This window comes from Pelecanus crispus, chromosome 3 (assembly GCF_030463565.1).
Source record: "Pelecanus crispus isolate bPelCri1 chromosome 3, bPelCri1.pri, whole genome shotgun sequence".
NCBI classification, from domain to species: domain Eukaryota; kingdom Metazoa; phylum Chordata; class Aves; order Pelecaniformes; family Pelecanidae; genus Pelecanus; species Pelecanus crispus.
The window spans coordinates 96,158,533-96,180,414 of NC_134645.1; the positions used below are offsets into that span (position 1 = coordinate 96,158,533).

A 21,882-nucleotide genomic window follows, 5' to 3' on the forward strand; every position below is an offset into this window, starting at 1 on the left:
TTTTACATATAGATACCTCCTGTCATTTTAAAGCTACAGACTGTTCAATGGCAAAAATATGGGGGTATGGAGGGTGATGGGTGTTGGTTTTAAGTTCTTTCAATTAGCTTTAATATTGCATCAGTCGGGATTATCTTAGTTACTTATTCACTTGACAGTCTCATTCAGGGTTAGCATTCAAATACTACTCAATTTTAGTTGTATTATGTAAGGCAATATTTGAATACATGTGAGGTAATTTTCTGAACACCTGCTTTGCCTGCACCCACCCTGTTCCTGTGTACACTTCCTTATCTCTTGTGTGCTCAGGTAGCCTGAGGAATATGTTTAGTTGCAGTCTCTGATTCAGTCATTAGATGTCCCTGTGCACTGTGAAGGATTCTGTGTGAGGTGTAGTCCCTGGTAAACAACATAGGGCTGATCTAGACTAGTTCTGGGAAGTCTGCTTGTTGTATTTATGCTTGTCACTATCCTGTTAAGAGGCCTCCTCTTTAAGAAGGCCTGCTGTTTACCACTTTGCAAAATCCAGGTGATTACATATCCAGAAAAATCAACTGACTAATCCTAGTTAAGTAGATAGTTCTTTTTATTCAGAAGGACAAGATGCTGTCAACCGTCCTTTAGGTCAGCCCCTTTAGTTTGTCCAGTTTAGCTTAATAGCTTTACCAATGAGAACTAAAGATCAGATCGACTTGTTCATGTGCCATGAGCATCTTTGTATCTTCCTTTCCCTCTCGACTTGAGTCTGTGACTTTGCACAGCTCTCTGGCTTTTGCTCTCTACCCATCCTTCTTGTGCAATATGCAGTCTCCTGAATAATGCAGTAGATTCTGTGGGGATGAAAACCTGCTGGTTTTCTCATAAGTTTTCAGTTTCTCATTAGATTGGAATTCTGTACTCAGCAATTTTATAACCATTCCCTCTCATATTCACTACAAATTAGTTAAGAAGCATAAAAAAAGTAAACAATAAATCATAAGATACAAATATGGGCATAAAATACTACACACCAATTCCCTTGAGACAGTAAAGATCTTCAACAGGAGCACTGACTGCACAATTAAACAGAACAGACCAGTTTGTATTATATCAAAAGAATTAATATAATCTGCCATATCAACAGGAGGAATATGTTTTTGCAGTGCACTCAATAAATGGAGGAATTTTCAGCACTGACTGTCAGTATCAAAATATCCATTCTTCATTTGTGCACATGAAATAAGCCTTGCAAAAACGGGAGAAAAGGTGCTTTTCTTCCCTATTGCTTGGCAAACTGAACGAGTGCTGCACAATATTTTCATATTCCCTAAAGCTTCAGTAGCTGTCATGTGAATTTCACAAAGCCCTTTTATATTATGAAGTGGAAAATATATTCAGAAGCATCAGAATTCCCTTATATTAAATGTTTCTCTCTGTAATGAAATCTCTGTAAATGTAACAAAAGCAACTACTGTAGCAATGATTCTAATTACTTTCCTATACTACTGAAAGAAATTATGGCATTTTAATGGAAATTTAATCTCTGCAATTTAACAGAGATGTGTATTCCTATTATTTCCCTTATATTGCTTTATGTATTATGAACATGTGTAGGACTGTGTAGGTTTCCTCACCCTCAAAAAACATCTCGGCAAAAAGATTTTTAGTGAACCTTTACTTGCTGCTCTTTTCATCATTTTTATATTCTGTATAAAATGCCATAAATGAACTATATATTTTTAAAGAGGTTCTGACAAAGTGTGTAAGTGTCATGATATATTCCCATCCTAAATGTGTACCAACCTTTGTAAAGGCCAGATGCATTGAAATTCCTGTGTAAAAAATTTTAAGATTTCTATGAAACTACAACTTACATTTAGAATCCAGTCACAATCCAAAACAAATCCAAATCCAGAATCCAAAACAAAGAGCTGGTTTGGCTTTGTATATATTATTCATACCATGTCTTTGCCACTTATTTGTCATTCTAAGATTTCTATCTCTGTAAATCTTAGATGACAATCTAAGGAGACTAATGTATTTATCATGTTGAAGTAGAAAACTAGGAACATAACTTAAGAAAAGTAAGCACCCAGGGCTTCAGTCATACAAACACATCCATGTGTGCTACATTTTGCTCATAAGGGGAATCAGTACTTTTGATAAAACTAGTCATGTACTTTAAGTCAATTATATACCATTTTGTAGAACTCAAGCCAAAAAGATGATGGAATTAAGTCATTTATTAAGAGTACATTTGGGACACTTGGTTACAGGACCCTTCAGATTATAGCTCTCCATCTGTTGTGTGTTAATGGGAATTAGAATAAAGCTAATTTAAGAGCTGAAAGGCAATGCACTTTCACTAAAAAAGCACAAATCCAGTCTACTAAGAGGGTTACGAGAAGAAGAATTGGTAATGCAAATATAAGATACTTATCTGATGTTGCTGGCTCTGTGCAATTTTCTGGAAGGAGAAGTTATCTTCCTGTTCAGCAGAAGCCCTACCTTCAGTATCTGCAAGTTTTCAGCAGAACTGTCTGCATTTATATCTGAATTCTATAGAGGAAAATGATTAAGTCCCATGTGGGACTTTTCAGTTACTCTTACAAAACACTTAAACTGACAACTATTCTACAGCACACAGTTCTTTGTGGAAAGTAATATAATTTAACCAATGCAATAAAATTAAGCATGTAGCATAATACATAACAATTTAAATTTATGTGACATTAACTGCTTTTCTGCAGTAAAGCAAAACACAATTTGAAAACATTTCTCCTCCATTGTGGATGAAGACCCAGTTTTGAAGCAAACCTTTCTGTACCTTTTGGTAGGCTCTGTCATATTGAATGGAGATCTATGTATCTTTGTTTTCTGCTTCTCAGCCATCCTTATTGGTGGTAGCCAATAATTTGTTTTACAGACCAGTGTTAGTTCTGCCAGGTAAATCATTTATACGTCTAGATCTAGCTATATGCAATCAGCATTCTTCCTCACAATGAATTCCATTTTTACCCAATCTGTTCCCATGAGACATGCAGGGCACATGGCTTCAATACAGCTTCTACAAATTCAGTAGTGAGATGTTTTTATTCACCAGTTTCTCATTTATTTATTTTGCTGTGAAATTTGCTGGGTAAGCAGCATTTCCAAGGTGCAACAGGAAATCAATGTCAAAAGTCTTGCTGGGGGAATTCTAATGTATTTGAAATTTTTTACTGTGTTACTTAATCTATGTTACCTTTGTTATCAGGAATCTCTTTGTCACAGATGTGATAAGATTTTTGTTACTGCATTAGAAAAATGAATACTGATAAGAGGCTATTAAAAATGATGAAAATTTGATCAGACTGTCATATTGTAGCAGAACAGAACCCAGTTTCTAGAATCAAAAAATTACGTTAAGAAAGAACATGGAGTACCCTAGCTCCCTTTCATAGCTGATGGAGGAATATTGACAGTGGTCCTATTCACAGATTTGTAAAATATTTGTAAGATTGGATCTCAGTCCATGTCTCCCATCCTCTTGCCTGGTTTAGCAAAGTTCTAGGAGACTTTAGGTAAAAATGACCTTTGTTTCCAGAGCATTTAATGAATATACATAGCACGATATTCCATTGCTTTCCATCATTGTTATTTCTCATATTGTTATCAACATTCGCTACCACTGGACCTACTGTTTCTCCCCTCTCTACTTCTTCCTTATGACCCATTTTATTTCATTACAACATCTGCGTTCCATTCTCTTTTTATTGTGTAGGTTTGTCTGGGTTTTTACACTTGCTTTCACATTACGGTTCTGGATGAAATCCTGGTCACCATGAGGGATTTCTGCTAATCACTTCCATAACACCAAGAACTCAGTCTTTTAATCTATGCCAATTAACTTCTCTTTTCTGACCTTCATGTGTCATATTGCCTAACTTGTTTGGAGGTTTTACTGACTTAGGTTACATTTTATAGCAGAGTTTAAAAACACATGCAATGTTTCTCAGAAGTGGCCACTGATCTCTCCATATCCTAACACAGTGTTAGACTTTCTGTGAAAGGGAATATCTCACACTTAAATCCATTCTGTGGTATAAACCGCATCCAACTTCTGTGTTGCAGGAGTAGATTTGACAGACATCTGGCCCCAAATCCAGACAGCACTAATCCCAAAACTATGGTCCTGAAGATATCAGTGTGGGAAACTGCCCCACTTGACAGCTAGAAAGCCTGACTACCAACAATTTTTATTGAACCCTGCCCTATCTATCTGACCTGAAACCCTGACCTGAAATTCATATCAACCACAGACATCCCACAAGCTTATTCATGAAAGCCCTCAGCACAAAAAAAAAAAAAAAAAAAAATTGCTTCTTACTAAGTATTGTTCTCTGTTTTAAAATCAGCTGTCCAGATTACATTACTACTAATAAGACGCAAAAATGCCAGTTCAGGAATTTCAGCTTAGTGAGACATTCCCTTGCATTGTTCTCTAAAAGGTGTTGATTTCCCAAAATAGTTAATTCTTCCCAGCTAAGAACATAGATATGTAGACATGTTTGCCTTGGATGAAAATGAGATCCAGGGAAAAATATATGGACAGAAAAATGGGGATAAAGAGGAATTTGACATTATCTTCAACAAGAAAGTAGGACAGAATGTTGTTTTCACCTGGGGTTTTGTAGTCTAGCATAGACTATCATACACTTGTCACTTTCCTGGGGTAAAGCAAATACCCTGTAGACAGAATTCCTACAAAGCAGGGCCATTTGACTGATGAACACTTCAAAGGTATTTGAGCATATGGCCCTCATGGACAGCCCACAAATTATTTTCAGAGAAAACTTAGGTCTCAGGAAAGCAGGAGCTTCCTCACACATGATGAGCACACTTAGCCATGTGGAGACTGTAGGGCAAGACAAGACAGCTGCTAAAACCCTGCATGGACTCCCCATGAAAGGTGCTACCACCCTAACCTAGGATTCCACATGTTCTGTGCTTCACATAAGGATGACCTTGCTTGTTTTAAACTAGATAATTCAGTCACTGCTAAAAAAGTGATATGGAACTTTGCACTGCCTGGCTGCTTATTTTTTTCTTGCCTCATTTCTAAGAGAAATGCTGAGCATGTGCTGCTGTGACTCCACCACTAGCTGCATGTAAACATGGATAGACTTTGGGTATTGCTACACAAGTTACAGAAGTTCTCAAAAATGTTCAAACTGAAACCAGAGGCATCTGTGCTAAATGGAAGAAACACAGGGCAGTGGCATCCCTCCATCCATCCCTTTCTTTCATCCCGAGCTATTCAAGCTGTTTGAGGAAGTACGTTGGAGCTGTCACCCAATGCCGTATGTCCCCATGTCCTCACATGTGCAGACAGGTCAATGATACCTGTTTGTTTTAAAGTGCTAGTCTATAAGATGCTCCTGGAAGATTTTCATGGAAGCTGGCACCCAGGAAATCATCTGAACCCCAACAAAGTTTCCAGCCTGACGAGAGGGTGCCAATGAAGGTGGTCAGTTTCACAAGCAAGCCCTGTTTGCAGAAGCAGGATCACAAAGAGATCTCAACCAGACAGCAGTAAAATAGCTGCTATTAGCGCCCTCAAGGCATGGCAGCAGCAGCCTCTGATTACTTTCAAATATAGTGTGACAGTAACATTTATTATATTTGTTACCACAGTGCTTATGAAAGTGGGGCTTGTACAATACACACACAGCATCCCTGCGCCACAACAGCTTCTTATGTAAATAGACAAGCAGATAAAAGCTAGAGAGAAGGATTAAATATACAAACAGAGCAAGAGGAGTAACAACCTGCAAGTTTCAAGTCAGTTCAGCTACTTTTGTTTACTTGTCCTTTGGGCAGAGTTTAATCAGTAAGAGATTAGTTGACAGAAAGACATAGGACAGGGGTCTTAAAGATCTTTATAGGCATGAAAGAGATAAGGCAATGGCCAGAGGGAGGGAGAGGAGGCACACAGAAAGTGGCTGGAGTGAGGATGGGCTGGAAGAGTCTGTAAGAAAGGAAGCTCAGGGGGTTGCAGAAGGTGGATGCACGGCACAGGGGAGAGGTATTCATAACCAGAACTGTAAAAAGCAGTCTGATGCTTGTGGTGTTAAACGTATAGGGACAGAGGCACTACCTTGTCTTGCCTCTAACAAGCTTGTAGAGAAAAGGCAGCCCTGAATGGGTAACAAGGATACTCAGAGAGCCCACAGTGTGTCTCTCATATCTGCTGTACCAAAAGTTTGGGGGTTTTAAATCTTCTTTGCCAAAATCATCCTTGAGCTGCCTCCTCCAAAACCATTTGTCTGGCTGAGAGTTGATGTGGTGCAAAAAGCTGATGCATCCCAGAGGGTGCCTCTCCTTTGCTATTCCAGATCAGAGAGCTGAGGAGCCCCAGGGACCCCCAGTTCACTGCCCTGTCATCTCAGGGCTGAGGTGGGAGGAATCCACATAACACATCCTCTTCCATCTGCATTGAGCAGAGCACCAAGTCCAGCTGGCAACAGGGCCTGTTTTCTGGACCCTGCTTTGGCTCCAGAAAAGGCCCTCTTTGTATTGTGGCATGGGGAAGCTGGGGGCCACTCTGGGAAACTGAAGGCAGCAATGAAGAAAGAGGAGTTGGAATAAAAAAGATATCTGAAAAGGATCTAAATAAAACCTCATGTTAACACAATCCAATGCAGGGTGTAGAAAGAAGGTCCAGTGCTGTTGTTTATTTTTTTCTGATAAAAAGATAAGCTATTCAGCCTTTCTAAATGATAATTCTCTTGTGAATTTGGAAGGCAGGAGCTACATATGTATTGCTGTAGCTATCAGTGAAATGCAGAGGGAAGGAAGGAGGAACTGCCAGCGGAGGGTGGTATTGTATAAGTAAAATAAGTAGCTTCTCCTTACCTTGGAGTTACCAACCTGGGTAGCTAATAAACACCACAACAATCCTCCGCTCCACTCTTAGCTTTCAAAATAACACACCATAGGGGGCTGGGAAGCAACTTCAGGCCAAGGACGTGGAGAAGATGAGAAAACTGTGGAAAGAAGCAGAATGAAATTAGGAGGTGGGATGAAATGGGAAGGACAGAAAGGAGAGAAAGCAGAAATTGAGAGGATGGGCATGTGTGGAAAAGACACCAGACAAGAGGGCAGATGGTCACCAAGGCAGAGGATCAAAAGATGTTGCTTGGGTAAATAACAACTTGCTGGAGAATGTGATTTTAAAAAATGGAGCAAAACATCAGAGAAAGATTGAATATTTAGGGTTCATTCTGAACTGAAGGGGAAGGAACAATAGGATTTGTGTACAGCAGATTTCCTGACCCAGCTTCTGCCTTCCTGACATCCATATGCACCATCAATGCTATGCAGAGTGTAACTGTACCCTAACTGAAGGATGTAGGTTATAAACTGGAAGTAACTTAACCACAATTGATCCTGTTTATACTGTGAAAACATTTTTGAACTCCCATCCTATTACTTTGATCAATCCTGTGTATTCTTTTCTGGGAATGGGTCATCTTTAACTGAGCTTTTGTACAGTGTGCCTTGAATTGTTGAAGCCTAGTTTAGGAATCACAGTAAAAATTACAATTAAAAAATAAAAATCTGAACATGCTATTAATACCATTCCATTTCTAACAATACACACAAAGGAACTTTGCCACATCACAGAATTCTGTTCCAGAAATTTAAAAAATTCTAGAATTTTTTTTATTTCTTACTCAATCTGAAGTTTTCTTTCTTTAAAATGTAATTTCTAGACTTGGTAAACTCCTAACCATACATGGAGTAATTCTTCCTGTTCTGTGTGGGTTATAGTCTAAAATCTTTGTGTGTGAATATATTTGCCACATCAAAGAATATCCCATTGAAAATACCATTTGGAGTTGAATGTGGCTTATAGAGGCCCTACAGTAGGCTGAAATGGTGCTCAAACAAATTTGAAAAACAGTCACTTGCCTCTTTACAGGGACTTATTTCTGTTCGCTCACTATGACAGTATCATAGAACCATAGAATGGCTGAGGTAGGAAGGGGCCTCTGGAGATCACCTAGTCCAACCCCACAGTAAGACCAAGGTCAGCTAGAGCAGGTTGCTCAGGACCATGTCCAGTTGGGTTTTGAGTATTTCCAAGAATGGAGACTTTACAACCTCTCTGAAGATCACTGTTCCAGTGTTCGAACACCCTTATATTAAAAAAGTTTGTTCAACTGGAATTTCTTGTATTTCAGTTTGTGCCCATTGCCTCCTATCCTTTCACTGGGCAACACTGAGAAGTCTTGTTCTGCCTCTCTACTCCATCCCATCAGGTATTTAAAAATGTTGTTAAGATTCCCCCCTGAGTCTTCTCTTCTGAAAGCTAAACAATCCAGCTTTACTCAGCATGCAGAGTAACACATGTATAATACATTTGGCCTTGTAGAATAGTACACTGAAACTGCAAACACTTCCAGAAATACAAATCTGCAAGAAAGAAAAATAAATGGAAGTGAGAGGCAACTGGCATTTTCATAGAAAAGCAAGGTCGCAACCTTACTAAATAATATATGACAACCTCTCAAGCTGTTTAATGAAAGTGAAAAAGCAATTTTTAAACATGGGAAGAGCTTTACAATTACTACTTTTGGAAACAATAAAAATATACCTGTCTTCACAGAAAATAGTCAAAACATATTCAAAGTTTCTCTGGCACAGACACTGACTAAGAACTCATCTAATTGATATTTCCCTTAAAGTTTATCAATAATAAAATATCACAATGAGAAAGGGCAACTGAGCAATACAAACAAGAACTATAATGTGGTTTGAAAGAACTGGTGCAAATATTTCCATATCCTTAGTCTGCATCAGCTGCATTTCCAAAAATGTAGCTATGAGATGCAGAATAAGGCCCAACTGGCACAGAGCTTTTTGGAAAGAATGTAAAATAATAATAACAAAACTATTTGACAGTCTAAGGTGACTAGTGATATAAGGAACAAAACATGATCTGAATAACGGCAATGTCACACTGGTAATGTTATACTGAATAAACCATAAAGGAGTTTATTGGTGGTAACCACAACATCAAAGCTAACTGTGTGAGATTCCATGGAGGGATCCAGCAGCAACACTACTGGGAAAAAACAGCTTCTGCACATACACATAATCCATTATGTAAACAATGACAAGTATGACACTGTCAGCTGGATAGAAAAGAGATAGGAATCTACCAAAAGCATAAAACAAACTTGTTAGAAGAGAGGCCAATACTTGTAAAGCTGACATATAACCTGCTTCTCAAAACATCTTTGACAGAAGAGGTTTTTCACAGCATTTCTCCAAGTTCAAACACAGTAGGTTTATTACTGAAAGTAACTGAAGCAAAAAGACCAATAATATAGATAGCAGCAGTGTTTAAGTTACTTAAATAGTTCTCCAAGCCTTGCCAGGCCTAGTTAAATGCAACCTCCACATTACTTTTTCCAATTTTCCTACATTTTGTTAAGAAAATATTGGAATTAAATTTGGATATTTACTTTTGCTGGAACTATGTGTTATCACATCCATTAACTTTGTTAATGACAGTTATCATCATCACATACAGATCAGGAAGTTCCAGGGCACAGTCAGGTCCATAAGACTCCTGCTGTCACCTGTCCCCCACAAAAGCAACACCCATCCCTCCTGAAAAAGGAGACTAAGAAACTCTTAAGATAACTATAAACCAAAATATAGTTTCCACCATAAAGATAATAAATTTCATAGAATCATAGAATTGTTTACGTTGGAAAAGACCTTTAAGATCATCCAGTCCAACCACTAGCCTAACACTACCAAGTCCACCACTAAACCAATTAAGGGTAGAGTAATCATTAATTTCATGCTTCCTGGCTTGGTGGCTTGATTATTTTCTAACGAAAGTAAAACTAGGAATCATTAAGATTGGAAAGGACTTCTAAGGTCATCAGTCCAACCATCAACCCAACACCACCATGTCCACTAAACCATGTCCCAAAAGGGCCATGCCTACATGTTTTTTGAACACCTCCAGGGATGGTGACTCCATCACCTCTTTGGGCAGCCTGTTCCATTGCTTGACAACCCTTCCCGTGAAGAAATTTTTCCTAATATCCAATCTAAACCTCCCCTGACACAACTTGAGGCCATTTCCTCTCACCCTATCACTTGTTACTTGGGAGAAGAGCCCAATACCCACCTTGCTACAACCTCCTTTCAGGTAGTTGTAGAGAGTGATTTCCATACATTTGCACATATTTTTATCTTTCTGGGTAGGTTTTTAATTTCTCTCCTTTCAACATCCTCAGTGCCACACAACACTGGTGCACATACTAGGTTTTTTTGCAAGACCTTTTCTTGAGCCAAAAACTCTCACTTACCAGATCAGTCCTGTGCACAGGAATTATGGTAATTTCATACTTCACTCTCACATGGTAAATCTAGAAATTAAAAACACTGATGAACAAATGCAGCCACTGTGCATGACAAGGAATAATCAAAAGAAAAACTGTGACAGAAAAAACTGAACAGCATTAGGCTAAGCAATACGAAGTAACTACTATCTCATGCCCAATCTCTGAAAGAGGGAAAAACTAAGCTAGTATAAAGATACAAGCACACCTAACACTTTAGATATCTCCCTTCTTGCCTTCTCACCCACTGCTAAACATCTTCTCCCATTACCATAAAAAGAAACTGATCTACCAGCTGCCTCTATATTTCCTGCTTCTGATTAGACAACACATTTTGTAAAAGACCACATCTCTGCAGGCTTGCTTCATGTACAGAGACATATTTGATAGCTTGAATTTTTGATAGCTGATAACTACAATGTTCAACTTAATTTGCTACACTGCCAAGGACAGTTTTGTGAATAGTAAATCCATCAGCTAAATCTTTCAGCTAAATCTAGAAGATCCTTTCCAAGCATAAAGAGAAAAACAACTTGTCAAGCATGGGAAGAAACATGTTTCAGCTCATTACAGCTCCCCATGATGTAAGCTTAAGCAGCTCAAAGAAAAACAGAAAGTTGTGTACTGGTATGCAAGCAAGTGCATGATAATCTGTTTGAGCAGATGTACTGCAGTCTTTATCTCTGCTGACTGGAAGCTAATGGTCAGCTTGCTGTATCGCTGCCCACTAGAAAAAAAATCATTTTAACCCCATTTAGATGTTTGATGATACCAAAGAAAGATCATATAACTATCAATAGAGCATAATTTGTTTATCAGTGATCATCCTGAAGCAGCAGTCAAGCTGGGGTATTTTCCTCATAATTATGCTGAATTACTCAGTTAATGCTGTTCTTTTTTAATACCCTTATCACACTAAACAGCATCTAAATACATTAATCATTTTAAGATTGTACAGTATAAAAAGTTTCAGAAGAAAGTACAGATGATGGAGTCAAACAGTTGTCAGAGATTTAAATGTAACTCGTCATGTAAATGTATGCACACAATACTGTTTCCCATTCTAAATAATAAGGGGTGCCTAGGACTTCATAAGTGTGTTAGTAACAGCAAAGCTTTTTAAAGACCCCAGAGAATCTCTTGGAGGTATCTTTTGATTGCAGAAGAGGTCTAGGCTTTTGTTCATGAAAGGGGACAAAGAACTGCATTAACACATCACGTGCTTCAATTTTGTGTTCAGACTAGAATTCCACAATGTTTGCTGGAACTGCAGAACAGAGCATCAGGCTCCTTGTTTTGGAGGAGAGAGGTATCACAGAAAACAGATGAGTTTGCTGCACTATTCAGTATGAGCAGGAGTCGTTATAACTACTGGGTAAGGTTGACTTTAATAGCAGGTTAGTCTGAGTTAGGGACTACAGCTCAGTGCCTAACAACGGTCATGTTGGATCGGATCAAAGACCCAGCTAATCTAGTATCTTATCTACAGTTATGACGAATAAATAGATAGTGAAATAATAATATAAGGAACAGGCAAGTAAAAGTGATCCAGTTCCTAGCTTGCCCCCAGTGTTTGACAATCAGTGATTAATGGACTTTGTGCAAGAGGTTGCAGCTAGAACAGCATGTGAATGCCATTCCTTGATGCACCTAGTGTTCATGAATTTGTCAAGTTCCTTTTTATTCATATATAAAGGAAGCAAATTTTCATAAAATGCATAATTAAATTGGAAAATTTATTGTCCCAGCAAGCTGCGGAGACGAAAAATATAAAAGGCTCAGGAAGAAGGTAGACAATAGATACCTGAAAATTAAATTTGGTATTTTCCTGTTCTCGTATTATGAGAAAAACTAAGTAATTTTATAATTTCCCCAACCTTCCTGTCATCTCTCTTTCAGGCCAAAGACTCCTAGCCTGGGTAATATTTCCTTATATGGAAACCATTCCATTCCTCTGATAATCCTTGCCACTATCCCATTAACATTTCTAGTTTTACTAGGTATTATTGCTATTGCAGGACCACAGCATCATTAAATATGCATGATATACCATTTTATTTAAAAAAATTTGCTTTCCTTTCCATTCCTTTCTAATAAAGCACTAATATTCTATTTCTCCTTTTGATCATGGCTAAAGACTTCGCTGCCACTATCAGAAAATTGTTCTTTTGAACTCTCCTTGCCAAATGGCTATTCCTAATTTAGAGCAAATAATTACCTGTTCATTGATAGCATTATTTTTTACATATATTTTTTTATTATTTTTTAATACATATATATTTTATCTGCAGCTTTATTATCCACATTCAGCAGCAGGACACAGGTCTGCATCCTTTCACTATTGCTGTAAATCTTAACGATTCTGAGCAATTCTGTACCACCAGCAAATTTTGTTACCTTATCATTTGCCCCCTCTCCCAGCATAAAACCCAATGGTAACACCTAGCCTTTGAAATGCTTATTTTTTTCCCTTATTTCTCATCTTTTAACAAGCTATTAATACAGAAGATTGTTCTTTTTACTCCATGACAGCTTAGTTTCTTTAAGATCACACCTCATCAAAAACTGTTGGCTGTCTAAGGATATTTTATCAGCCAGATCATTCTTGTTATTGTGCTAATTACTTTTATTATGGTTTCTATCAATTTGCCTAGTACAGAAGTTAGACTTGCTGAAGTACAATTATAGAATCATAGAATCATAGAATCATTTAGGTTGGAAAAGACCTTTAAGATCATCCATTAACCTAACATTACCAAGTCCACACTAAACCAAAACTCTCCAGATTTGTACCGAAACTTTTCTGAAAACTCCTTCCTTTGGTATAGAGGCTGATTTAAACACTCAGTTCACAGTCAGCAACTCAGAACCTTAATCTGTGAGTTTCTTTTGAACTCCTGGGTCACTGGCATCTGTTACTGTTACTATTTCTCACAATTCAATTTACCGCTTTATTCTAAACCAAATTATTACTCCACTTCTGGCATTTACTCAGACTAAAAACTAACTTCATTTCCATAGCATTGGCTGCATTACTATTATTTTAATGACACCCCGATAGAAATATAGTCCATTATCCCAATGATATCACTGCCTATGGTCATCAGCAAAGTGAGTTATATGGCACTCTTCCAGGATATACTGGCTGAGTTCAGTTTTGAAGGAAGAATGTAAGAATTTCCAGAGGAAAGAGATTTTAAAGAATGATTGGTTTGAAAAACAAGAGAACATTTGCAAGCACAGTGTCTGAACACTGATCAGTTCTTTCAGGGGGAAAATATTTTGCTTAGTTTCAAACTGGCTTTGCCTGATGTGATCATATTTGTTCCCTGCTACCAAAGAGAGACACCAGAAAGAGGAATTGCCTATGATATATAAACAAAACCAGTAAACAAAATATGGGTATTTTTTAACTGTCCTGAGAGATATGTGTTTATTTTTCTTTTTTATTTGATTTACTGACTAAACATAAATCTCATATTAGCTCAGTAAGAAAAAGAAAACATGGTGGCTGGGCAGCAGTAGAGGGCAAAATACAAATACTGCCCAACTGGAAAAGCTCAAAGAGCAAAAAGACAATTTGTATTCTTCATGAGAAACTCTTTCAATCTACTGCAGGACTACTGCTGATGCCTAACTTCAATATGCAAACTAGAACATCTAAAAATAAAATATTATTTTTAAAATGTAAAATAATAATTTGTGAAATATTTTATCTACATTTTAATGCATGAGAAAGGGGGAAAAAAAGCTATTCTTGCTTGCATATATTAACTTTTTGTTCCTACAGAGGCTTTTCTAGCTCTCCCAGGGTTATCCCCTCCATTTGCACATATGGAGGCTGAGAGACAGCACTTGGTTTGACCAAATTCAACAGCAAAGAAGGGAGCAGAAGAACCCAGGTTTCCTCACTTTTAATCAGAAGCCTAAAGCTGTGCCTGGTGTGTGCTGGCTGCCCCGTACCAATCTGGCTCCTATGGAAATAATGCATACCAGTGGAAGACTTGAGATTATTTAAAATGTACTTCATAATTATATATCTCCCCTTCCTCAGGCTGGAACAGGTCTCTCAGGTAAATGAAGCATGGAAATTGTAAGGAAAACAGCTGGCTACACCAGTAGGAGAAATTACTCAGGATAACTAAAACCAGAAGTCAAACTTGGATGGTATAGACTCTGACTCTGATGGTATAAAATCTGACTTGCCTTTACGGGTAATGTGAGTTGGCTGGTGCCCTGATTTACATACCTATGTAGGGTACCTAAAATTCAGCACTATGCATAGCAATTTTTAGATCACCTTTATGTGACAATGTCTTGGGCCCCAAACTTACCAACAGTTTACATCAAAAGTCTTCCAAACAGAGTCCTTGATGGCTTAAACCATCATTTTTCTGCAAGCAAAGGAAACAGCTTTAGTAGTATTTAAACAGCACATCAGCATATTATTTTAGATATGTTCAGTGATTCACTGATGTGCTAGTTTTGTCTGGGATAGAGTTAATTTTCTTCAAATCAGTGTTGATAATACAGGGATGTTTTTGTTATTGCTGAGCAGTGCTTGCACAGGGTCAAGGACTCTTCTGCTTCTCACTCTGCCCCACCAGCGAGTAGGCTGGGGGTACACAAGAAGTTGGGAGAGGACACAGCTGGGACCAAAGGGTTATTCCACATCATATGATGACATGCTCGGCATATAAAGCTGGGTGAAGAATAAGGAAGGAGAGGACATTTGGAGTGATGGCATTTGTCTTCCCAAGTAACCATTACATGTGATGGAGCCCTGCTTTCCTGGTGATGGCTGAACATCTGCCTGCCGATGGGAAGTAGTGAATGAATTCCTTGTTTTGCTTTGCTTGCGTGTATGGCTTTTGGTTTACCTATTAAACTGTCTTTATCTCAACCCACAAGTTTTCTCACTTTTACTCTTCTGATTCTCTCCCCCATCCCACCAGGGACGGGGAGTGAGCGAGCGGCTGTGTTGTGCTTAGTTGTCAGCTGGAGTTAAACCATGACCATTAGAACAATAAAGCAATGTGCATGAAACAATATACATAAAGCATTAAAATGAGCACTGAAAATCAGAAAAAGATTGTGAAAATAAAAAAAAGCAGATCTTGTTTGGTCCCAGACCAGTCTCCGTACTAGCTGGTCTGAGTAGTTAAAATTAGTCAATCTTGGGAAGGGAGGGAGGTCACTGTTGTTTAAATCCTAAGTAAAAATAGATTACTGATTGAGTTCAAATGAAGGTTGTTCTTAAAGTAACTTGTGCTTACAGATTCTTGCTGCCAGTCTACATACCTCCTATGTCAAAGCACAGTTGCACAAAAATCTCTAAGGGGGACAGACCATTACAAATGTCCACCTGGTAGCATTTTAGGTGTAATGCAACAGTAAAAAATGTTCTGGAAAATAAAAAGTAAGTATGGAACACTTACACATGCCAAATATGTAACTGGAATGGTTATTTGGGAAACTGGACCAGAGCTGTTTAAAAAGAGTTTTCACTCACTGCCAGTTCTTGGCCTGGTTATAGCTATGTGCTAGAAACAGCATTTTTCAACACCGTTTCTTATTCTCCCTTCATGCAGCACCTTCCCTCCCCCACTCCTAGTTTGGCATCAGACTGTGCCAGCCCTGAACACTGCTGTAATTTACTGCTGAGTACATCATTTCACCGCTATCACAGAACATCATCATCACTGCTCGGATAGGAATATTGCAACAGCAACCTTTTGGTATGAGAAGGGAGAGAGGCTTCCAAGACATATGCAGTGGAAAAGCTGAGTATAGTATGTTTGTTCAGAAAAAGCTGTCTTCCTCTTCAAAGAAAGTTCCCTGGGTTTTATGATCACTGGTTTGGAAATAGAACAATTAGCTTTCCCTGTGATTTTGCCTCTGCTCACACGCCATACCTCCAGAATGCCCAAAGGATCAATGTTCGAAGGCAATGGGCATGAGAAGAGACTTCCGTTGTTTATCATGGTCCTGTTGAAGTCTTCTGGGGTTGACAGATGCTGCTCCAGAAGGTTAATAAGATGAAGAAAGCTCTTCCAGCTGGACCGTAAGAGGGATTATGTCTGAGCAGCAGATAAACAGATTATGCCAGAAACAGACACTGTTTTTTTTTTAAAACTTCGTCACTCTTGTCTTACCACTCCAGTCCCCCAGGCTAGAAGTGTGTGCGTTGGAGGGGTTTGTCCAGCTCTTGCATTCCGGCACCTGTTGCACTCTTTGCCTAGTTGCAATTCAATGCAGTCCAAGGTTGGGGACACCTGAAAAATAATAAGGAAGACATTTGGAGATTTTATTTCCTCAAGAAAAAAAAAAAAAAAACAACTCTTCTACCTGACCTAAATATTCTTATTTGCTGCATGATTGATCTTGAAAACTGTGAATGATCAATAGACAGCATGCATTTCAAAACTGGATTAATATTTTTGATCATTTGCCTTGCTCTCCACGTTCAGGGAAGCAGAGGTAAGTTCATATATTAAAGGTTTATATGAATTTACACTGCATATGTTGAAAAAAAATTGAAAGATCAGGGTATTTTCACATTACAGAATTCTTTGTTTGGAATTTGGTGTTTTGACAATTCAGCTAGACACAGTACAGTTACTGACGCTGCAATAAAGTTGGAAAAGGAAACGTTGGCAAGCTTTCTTATGTACATTTCCCAGGCTTTACAATCTATTTAAAAGATGCCATTTAGTTTTGATTTACCTGCATATGTTCTGTTATAAAAAAAAATAATTTCAAAAACAATTATTTTGAAGGGGCAAAATAGCTGAAAGAACATCTAAGTGCTGACATTGTCCAAGATGGTCTGTCATCCTTGAAATGAAGAGAAAGTAGTAAAGTATATCTTTGTATTTACTAGCCATTGTCAGAAACAACTTAAAAAACTTTTAGATATACATATTCTGGAGGAATAAACCATACTGGCAAATATACAAAAAATGGCAATACTAGTAAAGATAACACTCAATATAATACAATAATGATTGTAAAATTATTTGCAGAATACAGACAACTCTTCTGTACTTAGTACAACAGCTAACTATTGCTCCTTTTAAAAACATTAAAAAGTTCACAGCAATTTTAAAGCCTCTTCAACAGCAAAAAAGAAAAGATGATGATGTGATTTTTTCCTGTTCAGTTCCATATTCAACAGATTTAGAGCTCGCTGGAACATGTTTAATTTTGGGGGAGGTTTCTTACTAACTTTTCCATCTATGCTTTGATATTTATATAATTGAATTAAAAGCCAACATTATAACTGCTTTATGCTTGCCCAAGTCAATGACCTCCTATTGTATGTCAATCTCAGGCATGTTAATTAAATGCAAATTATGTAAAATGATAAAAAAGAAGTCTCCTCAATGGTATGTAAAATTTGTAAAAGAGATAGTGTGAAACATAGTCTGCTGTCAATACTACTCGGAAGTTTTTATTTACTTTTTTTTTTTTTTGGTCTTGCTTTTCTTTGAACAGATTTTCTTTAAAAAATAAAGAACACAGTTCTTGTATCTCACTAAAATGATGTAAATCTCTAGTGGACAACTGCAGTACTGAAAAAAATCCTTAGGAAAAAGTAATGTACTAGTTAACACTAGATTCATATTCTGTTACTCTTTGATTTCACTTTTTAATTCTATGTAAATAGTGTCATTTAATCATTAATGATATTTTGGAAATGTGGCAAAAAACTAGACAATGAGTGATAGTTCGTGGCTGAGAAAAAGAAACGTTATATCAAAATGCACTGCTTTTGCATTTAAGTTGCATATTCTATGATGGGAAGAGATAGAACATATTCCAGGTAATTCATGCATGCTTGATGGTATCATTACAGTCCATATTTATAATTATGAACTGAGAAAATGATAGTGTAAAAATTGGGGTCACACAGTTTCACCCATTGCAAATTGTGATTGTATGTTACAATACATTTCCCAAAAAAGACTTCAGCAAAATTCTAGGAGGCTACCTTGACAGAGAGGAATACAGAACTGTATATTATCTCCCTAAGAGATGTAGTCGTAGAGATTGGTGTATAGAATGTTTATCAGCACTCAGGAAACAATGACTAATAATAAACTTCACATAGTATCTTGTTAATGTAGCAGTGTTGGAATTTTCTCATTTTTGATGGCTTTCAGAGGAAAAAGTATTTTTTCTATACATGCATGTGAATGATAACTGGAAAAATTCCTTCCCACCAGTTTTATAAAGTACATGTGGTATGTGTAAATGCATAATAATTACTTTTCCTTGCCCTATAGTCCTGCCATATATAATATTTTAAAACTACATTATTTCAAATATATGCACACAGATCTCAAAAGACTTAAAGCTTGTGTTAAGAAACTTCTTTACCAGAGCAGGGATGTTTCCAGAACTGTTATTTTATGACTTAGCATTAGGGTCAGATACTTACAGAAAATATTTTCAAAAGTACACAGGCTCTCCCAATACTCTGAATACTTAGATTAATCACTGTTTAGTGATCCTAACATAGATGATTTGAGGCTTTTACAGCTATTCAAGTTTGCAGTACATGTCAACTGTAACAGATGAGGAAATAAGAGCCTAACATACAAAATACTCCTATATTAAAAGAAAAAACATAGACCTAATAATCTCTAAATATCTATAGGGTTAATAAGTTGAATTTTTTTTTCCTCATGAACAAAACTATCTTTAAATTCAAATTCCTGATTTACTCACATCTATATTTAACAAAAAGTGGGTTAACACAAATGGGGCTTGCTTAGTAATGTCTTTTGGTCTTTCCTCCCCATCCCTGTTTTAGGACCAAAAGAGTCCTTCTCCCAGACATTTGGAGGCTGTCCAGGAGCACCTCCAATTCCACAGTAAACAAACAGGAAACTGTAGGGAGCAAAATAAAGACTTTAGGGACAGAGTGTTTACATTTGGCCATGACTAGTGCCAGCATGCAGGAAATGACCTCAGGACTTGAACTCAGGTCTTCGCCACTGTTGTGACACAAACTGTCTCTAACAATGGGAAGGGAAAGTGAGGGGGATAAAACCTTTGCAGCGGCAAAAAATTTATGTGCAAAATATGAAAGCAGAGTAATTTTTAACTGTTGAACGGTAAACCACTGAAAATCCAGACTAACTAGCAAAATACACAGGAGCTTTGAACTCCTAAAACTATACACTGATGCTGGGAACACCCTAGCACTTGATCCTGAGAATGTGAGGGAGCCAGAGAGCATTCAAGGCTGTTTAGTGTTATTTTCTATTCAGCAAGCAAATATCTGCTATTTACTCAGCCACTCTTTAGGACACAAAGCCTTTGTGTGTGCTCTATGAAATCATTTTAATTCATTCTGACTTACCCCTTCCCACTCAGCTGTTCCAATTCAGCAATAAGTGTTGCAGATCTTCATTACTATAATTGCCCTTGAAAAAAGGGTTAAGCAAATTTGTGCCAAAGGGAAAGGGAAGTCAAAGAACATAAAGCTTCAAAGAAAGAAAGAAAGACAAGACATCTGCTTTTTGCACTAAGGATTATTTTCTACTTTCATCCATAAAATAAGAATTACCAAGTTAAAGTTAGCTTTCCTGGTTGTGCGTATAAACAAACGAAAAGTAAATCTTTTTTTTTTGCCCCTTCCCAAACAAGTGGACACTGGATTATATGTGGGTTTTCATCTTATCTGTTTCCTGGCTAAAAGTCAAACTTGAATAAAAATACTAGAATATTGTTGCCAAATCTGAAAGAGTAATTCCAGATTGTGAATGACCAGTTAGACGTGTGTGATTTTTTCTCTGAAAACACCTGTGGACAAGATGATCACTATTAATAATAAAAGATTTTCTCCCTTTAAGAGACATTAATTTACAGGCTATAATAAAGCAACCTTACTTGGAGTCTTAACCTGCTAGAAATCCAGATTACTGTTTATGCTATTCTTCATTTCTCAGCTAATTGCAGTGTTCTAGTGGCTTTAGCATTGCACTAAGTAATATGGCCAACATTCATCAGATGCAGGAAACACACTCTCTTCTTCCCAGAAGGAAAAATGTGTATGCATTCTACTGCATTTTGATGCTTTAAAATATTTTAGATATGTTTTCCTCTCTGTTTTTGTACATCTGTCCTATTCACAGTCCTTTTGGGATTAAAAGGAGTCTTCTGCTCATTCTCTATCACATCATTGTTCCATTGTTGTCAGGAATTAGGTGCACTATCCTGAACATTCCATTAGCTTTGCGCTTCGCAATCCCAGCTATGTTTCAAACAATTTCCTCCCCTTAGGAATGTGCGATATTGAACAACACACTTCCTAAAAAGAAATATCTATCTAGCTGTCTGCTTGTATATACATATATACTAGCATTTAGTCACTATCAACTGCTATGTACTGGAAGACACTTCAGAATAGTAACATATCTGGAAAACATAAGATTAACAATCATCTGGGAGTACCCTGACACCTGCCACAGTGTAGGTGTGTTTACATACCCTTACATAATTGTAGCACACCTTATCATTTTATGCAAGCATACCACCAGTTTTAACCTTACAACATACCTGTCTGAGTAACACTAGCATCCTCTTTCACAAAAGCATGAGAATCCAAGGTGTAACATAGAAACTGAAGCCCTGAGCTGTAAGAAATATTGCAGTCATAAAGCAGGACAACAGCAGAGTTCAGCAAGCCAATTCTCAAAGCAACTGCCTAGTCACATACATGTCTGCAAATCAGTAGGACCCAGACTCATAGCTACATAGCTATTGTACTTAGGCCACCATGGTTGTCTTTTCAGTGGTGAGGTTCTACTGGCTTTTCAATTTCTACTTCAGTGCAGAGCCAAAATTACCTTCTTATTGGCCACTCTGAATCTTTCAGTACCACTCTCAGACTTTATTCAATTGTATATTAACAATCCTGGTTACCCTGTTACCTGATATACCAGTTTTAGTGGGTATGCTCCAGGTATACCTTTCATATATGTGAGTCAACACAGATCATAGAAGCCCCAGCAGTTTCAGGTAGGAAGCAGTAATGCACTCATCTTTCATTTTGTGATTTTGTGGTTACAGCACAAAATGGAGGGAATTCTAATCAAGTTCTTTTCCCTTTCCTCTTCTCCCTCAAAACTAGATCAATTTAACCTAGCTCAGAAGTTGGCCATGCTTAGACCAAAGAATTGGACTAGGTGACCTCCAGGTGTCCTCCCAACCTAACTTGGTCTATACAGCTTGACGCATAACTAAGTAAAGTAAGGTTAAGTAAAAGTCACTCTCTGTCAAAATGAGATGGAGTCAATTAGCCAGAGACTGTAGATTGTATTGCAGGATGAGTGCCCCTAAACTGTGAGTAAAATTGACCAGTTCCAATTACACAAGTTCAAGCAAAGAGATGGCACTGTGTCTTCTGGCTCCTGGAACCTTTCTCATATGCCAACCATCCTAATCATCATCATATTTGAATACAGTTACCTCAATAAGCCCA

General features: G+C 37.6%; 1 protein-coding gene across 1 annotated transcript in view; it reads left to right on the forward strand.

The window, feature by feature from the left end:
- Positions 1 to 16,801: 16,801 nt before the first annotated feature.
- IMPG1 (interphotoreceptor matrix proteoglycan 1) overlaps positions 16,802 to 21,882 on the forward strand; it is a 68,475-nt gene continuing 63,394 nt past the window's right edge. The window contains exon 1 of the mRNA XM_075708310.1: positions 16,802 to 16,868. Coding sequence (XP_075564425.1) covers positions 16,802 to 16,868 — 67 coding nt within the window. The remainder of the gene's footprint in view (positions 16,869 to 21,882) is intronic.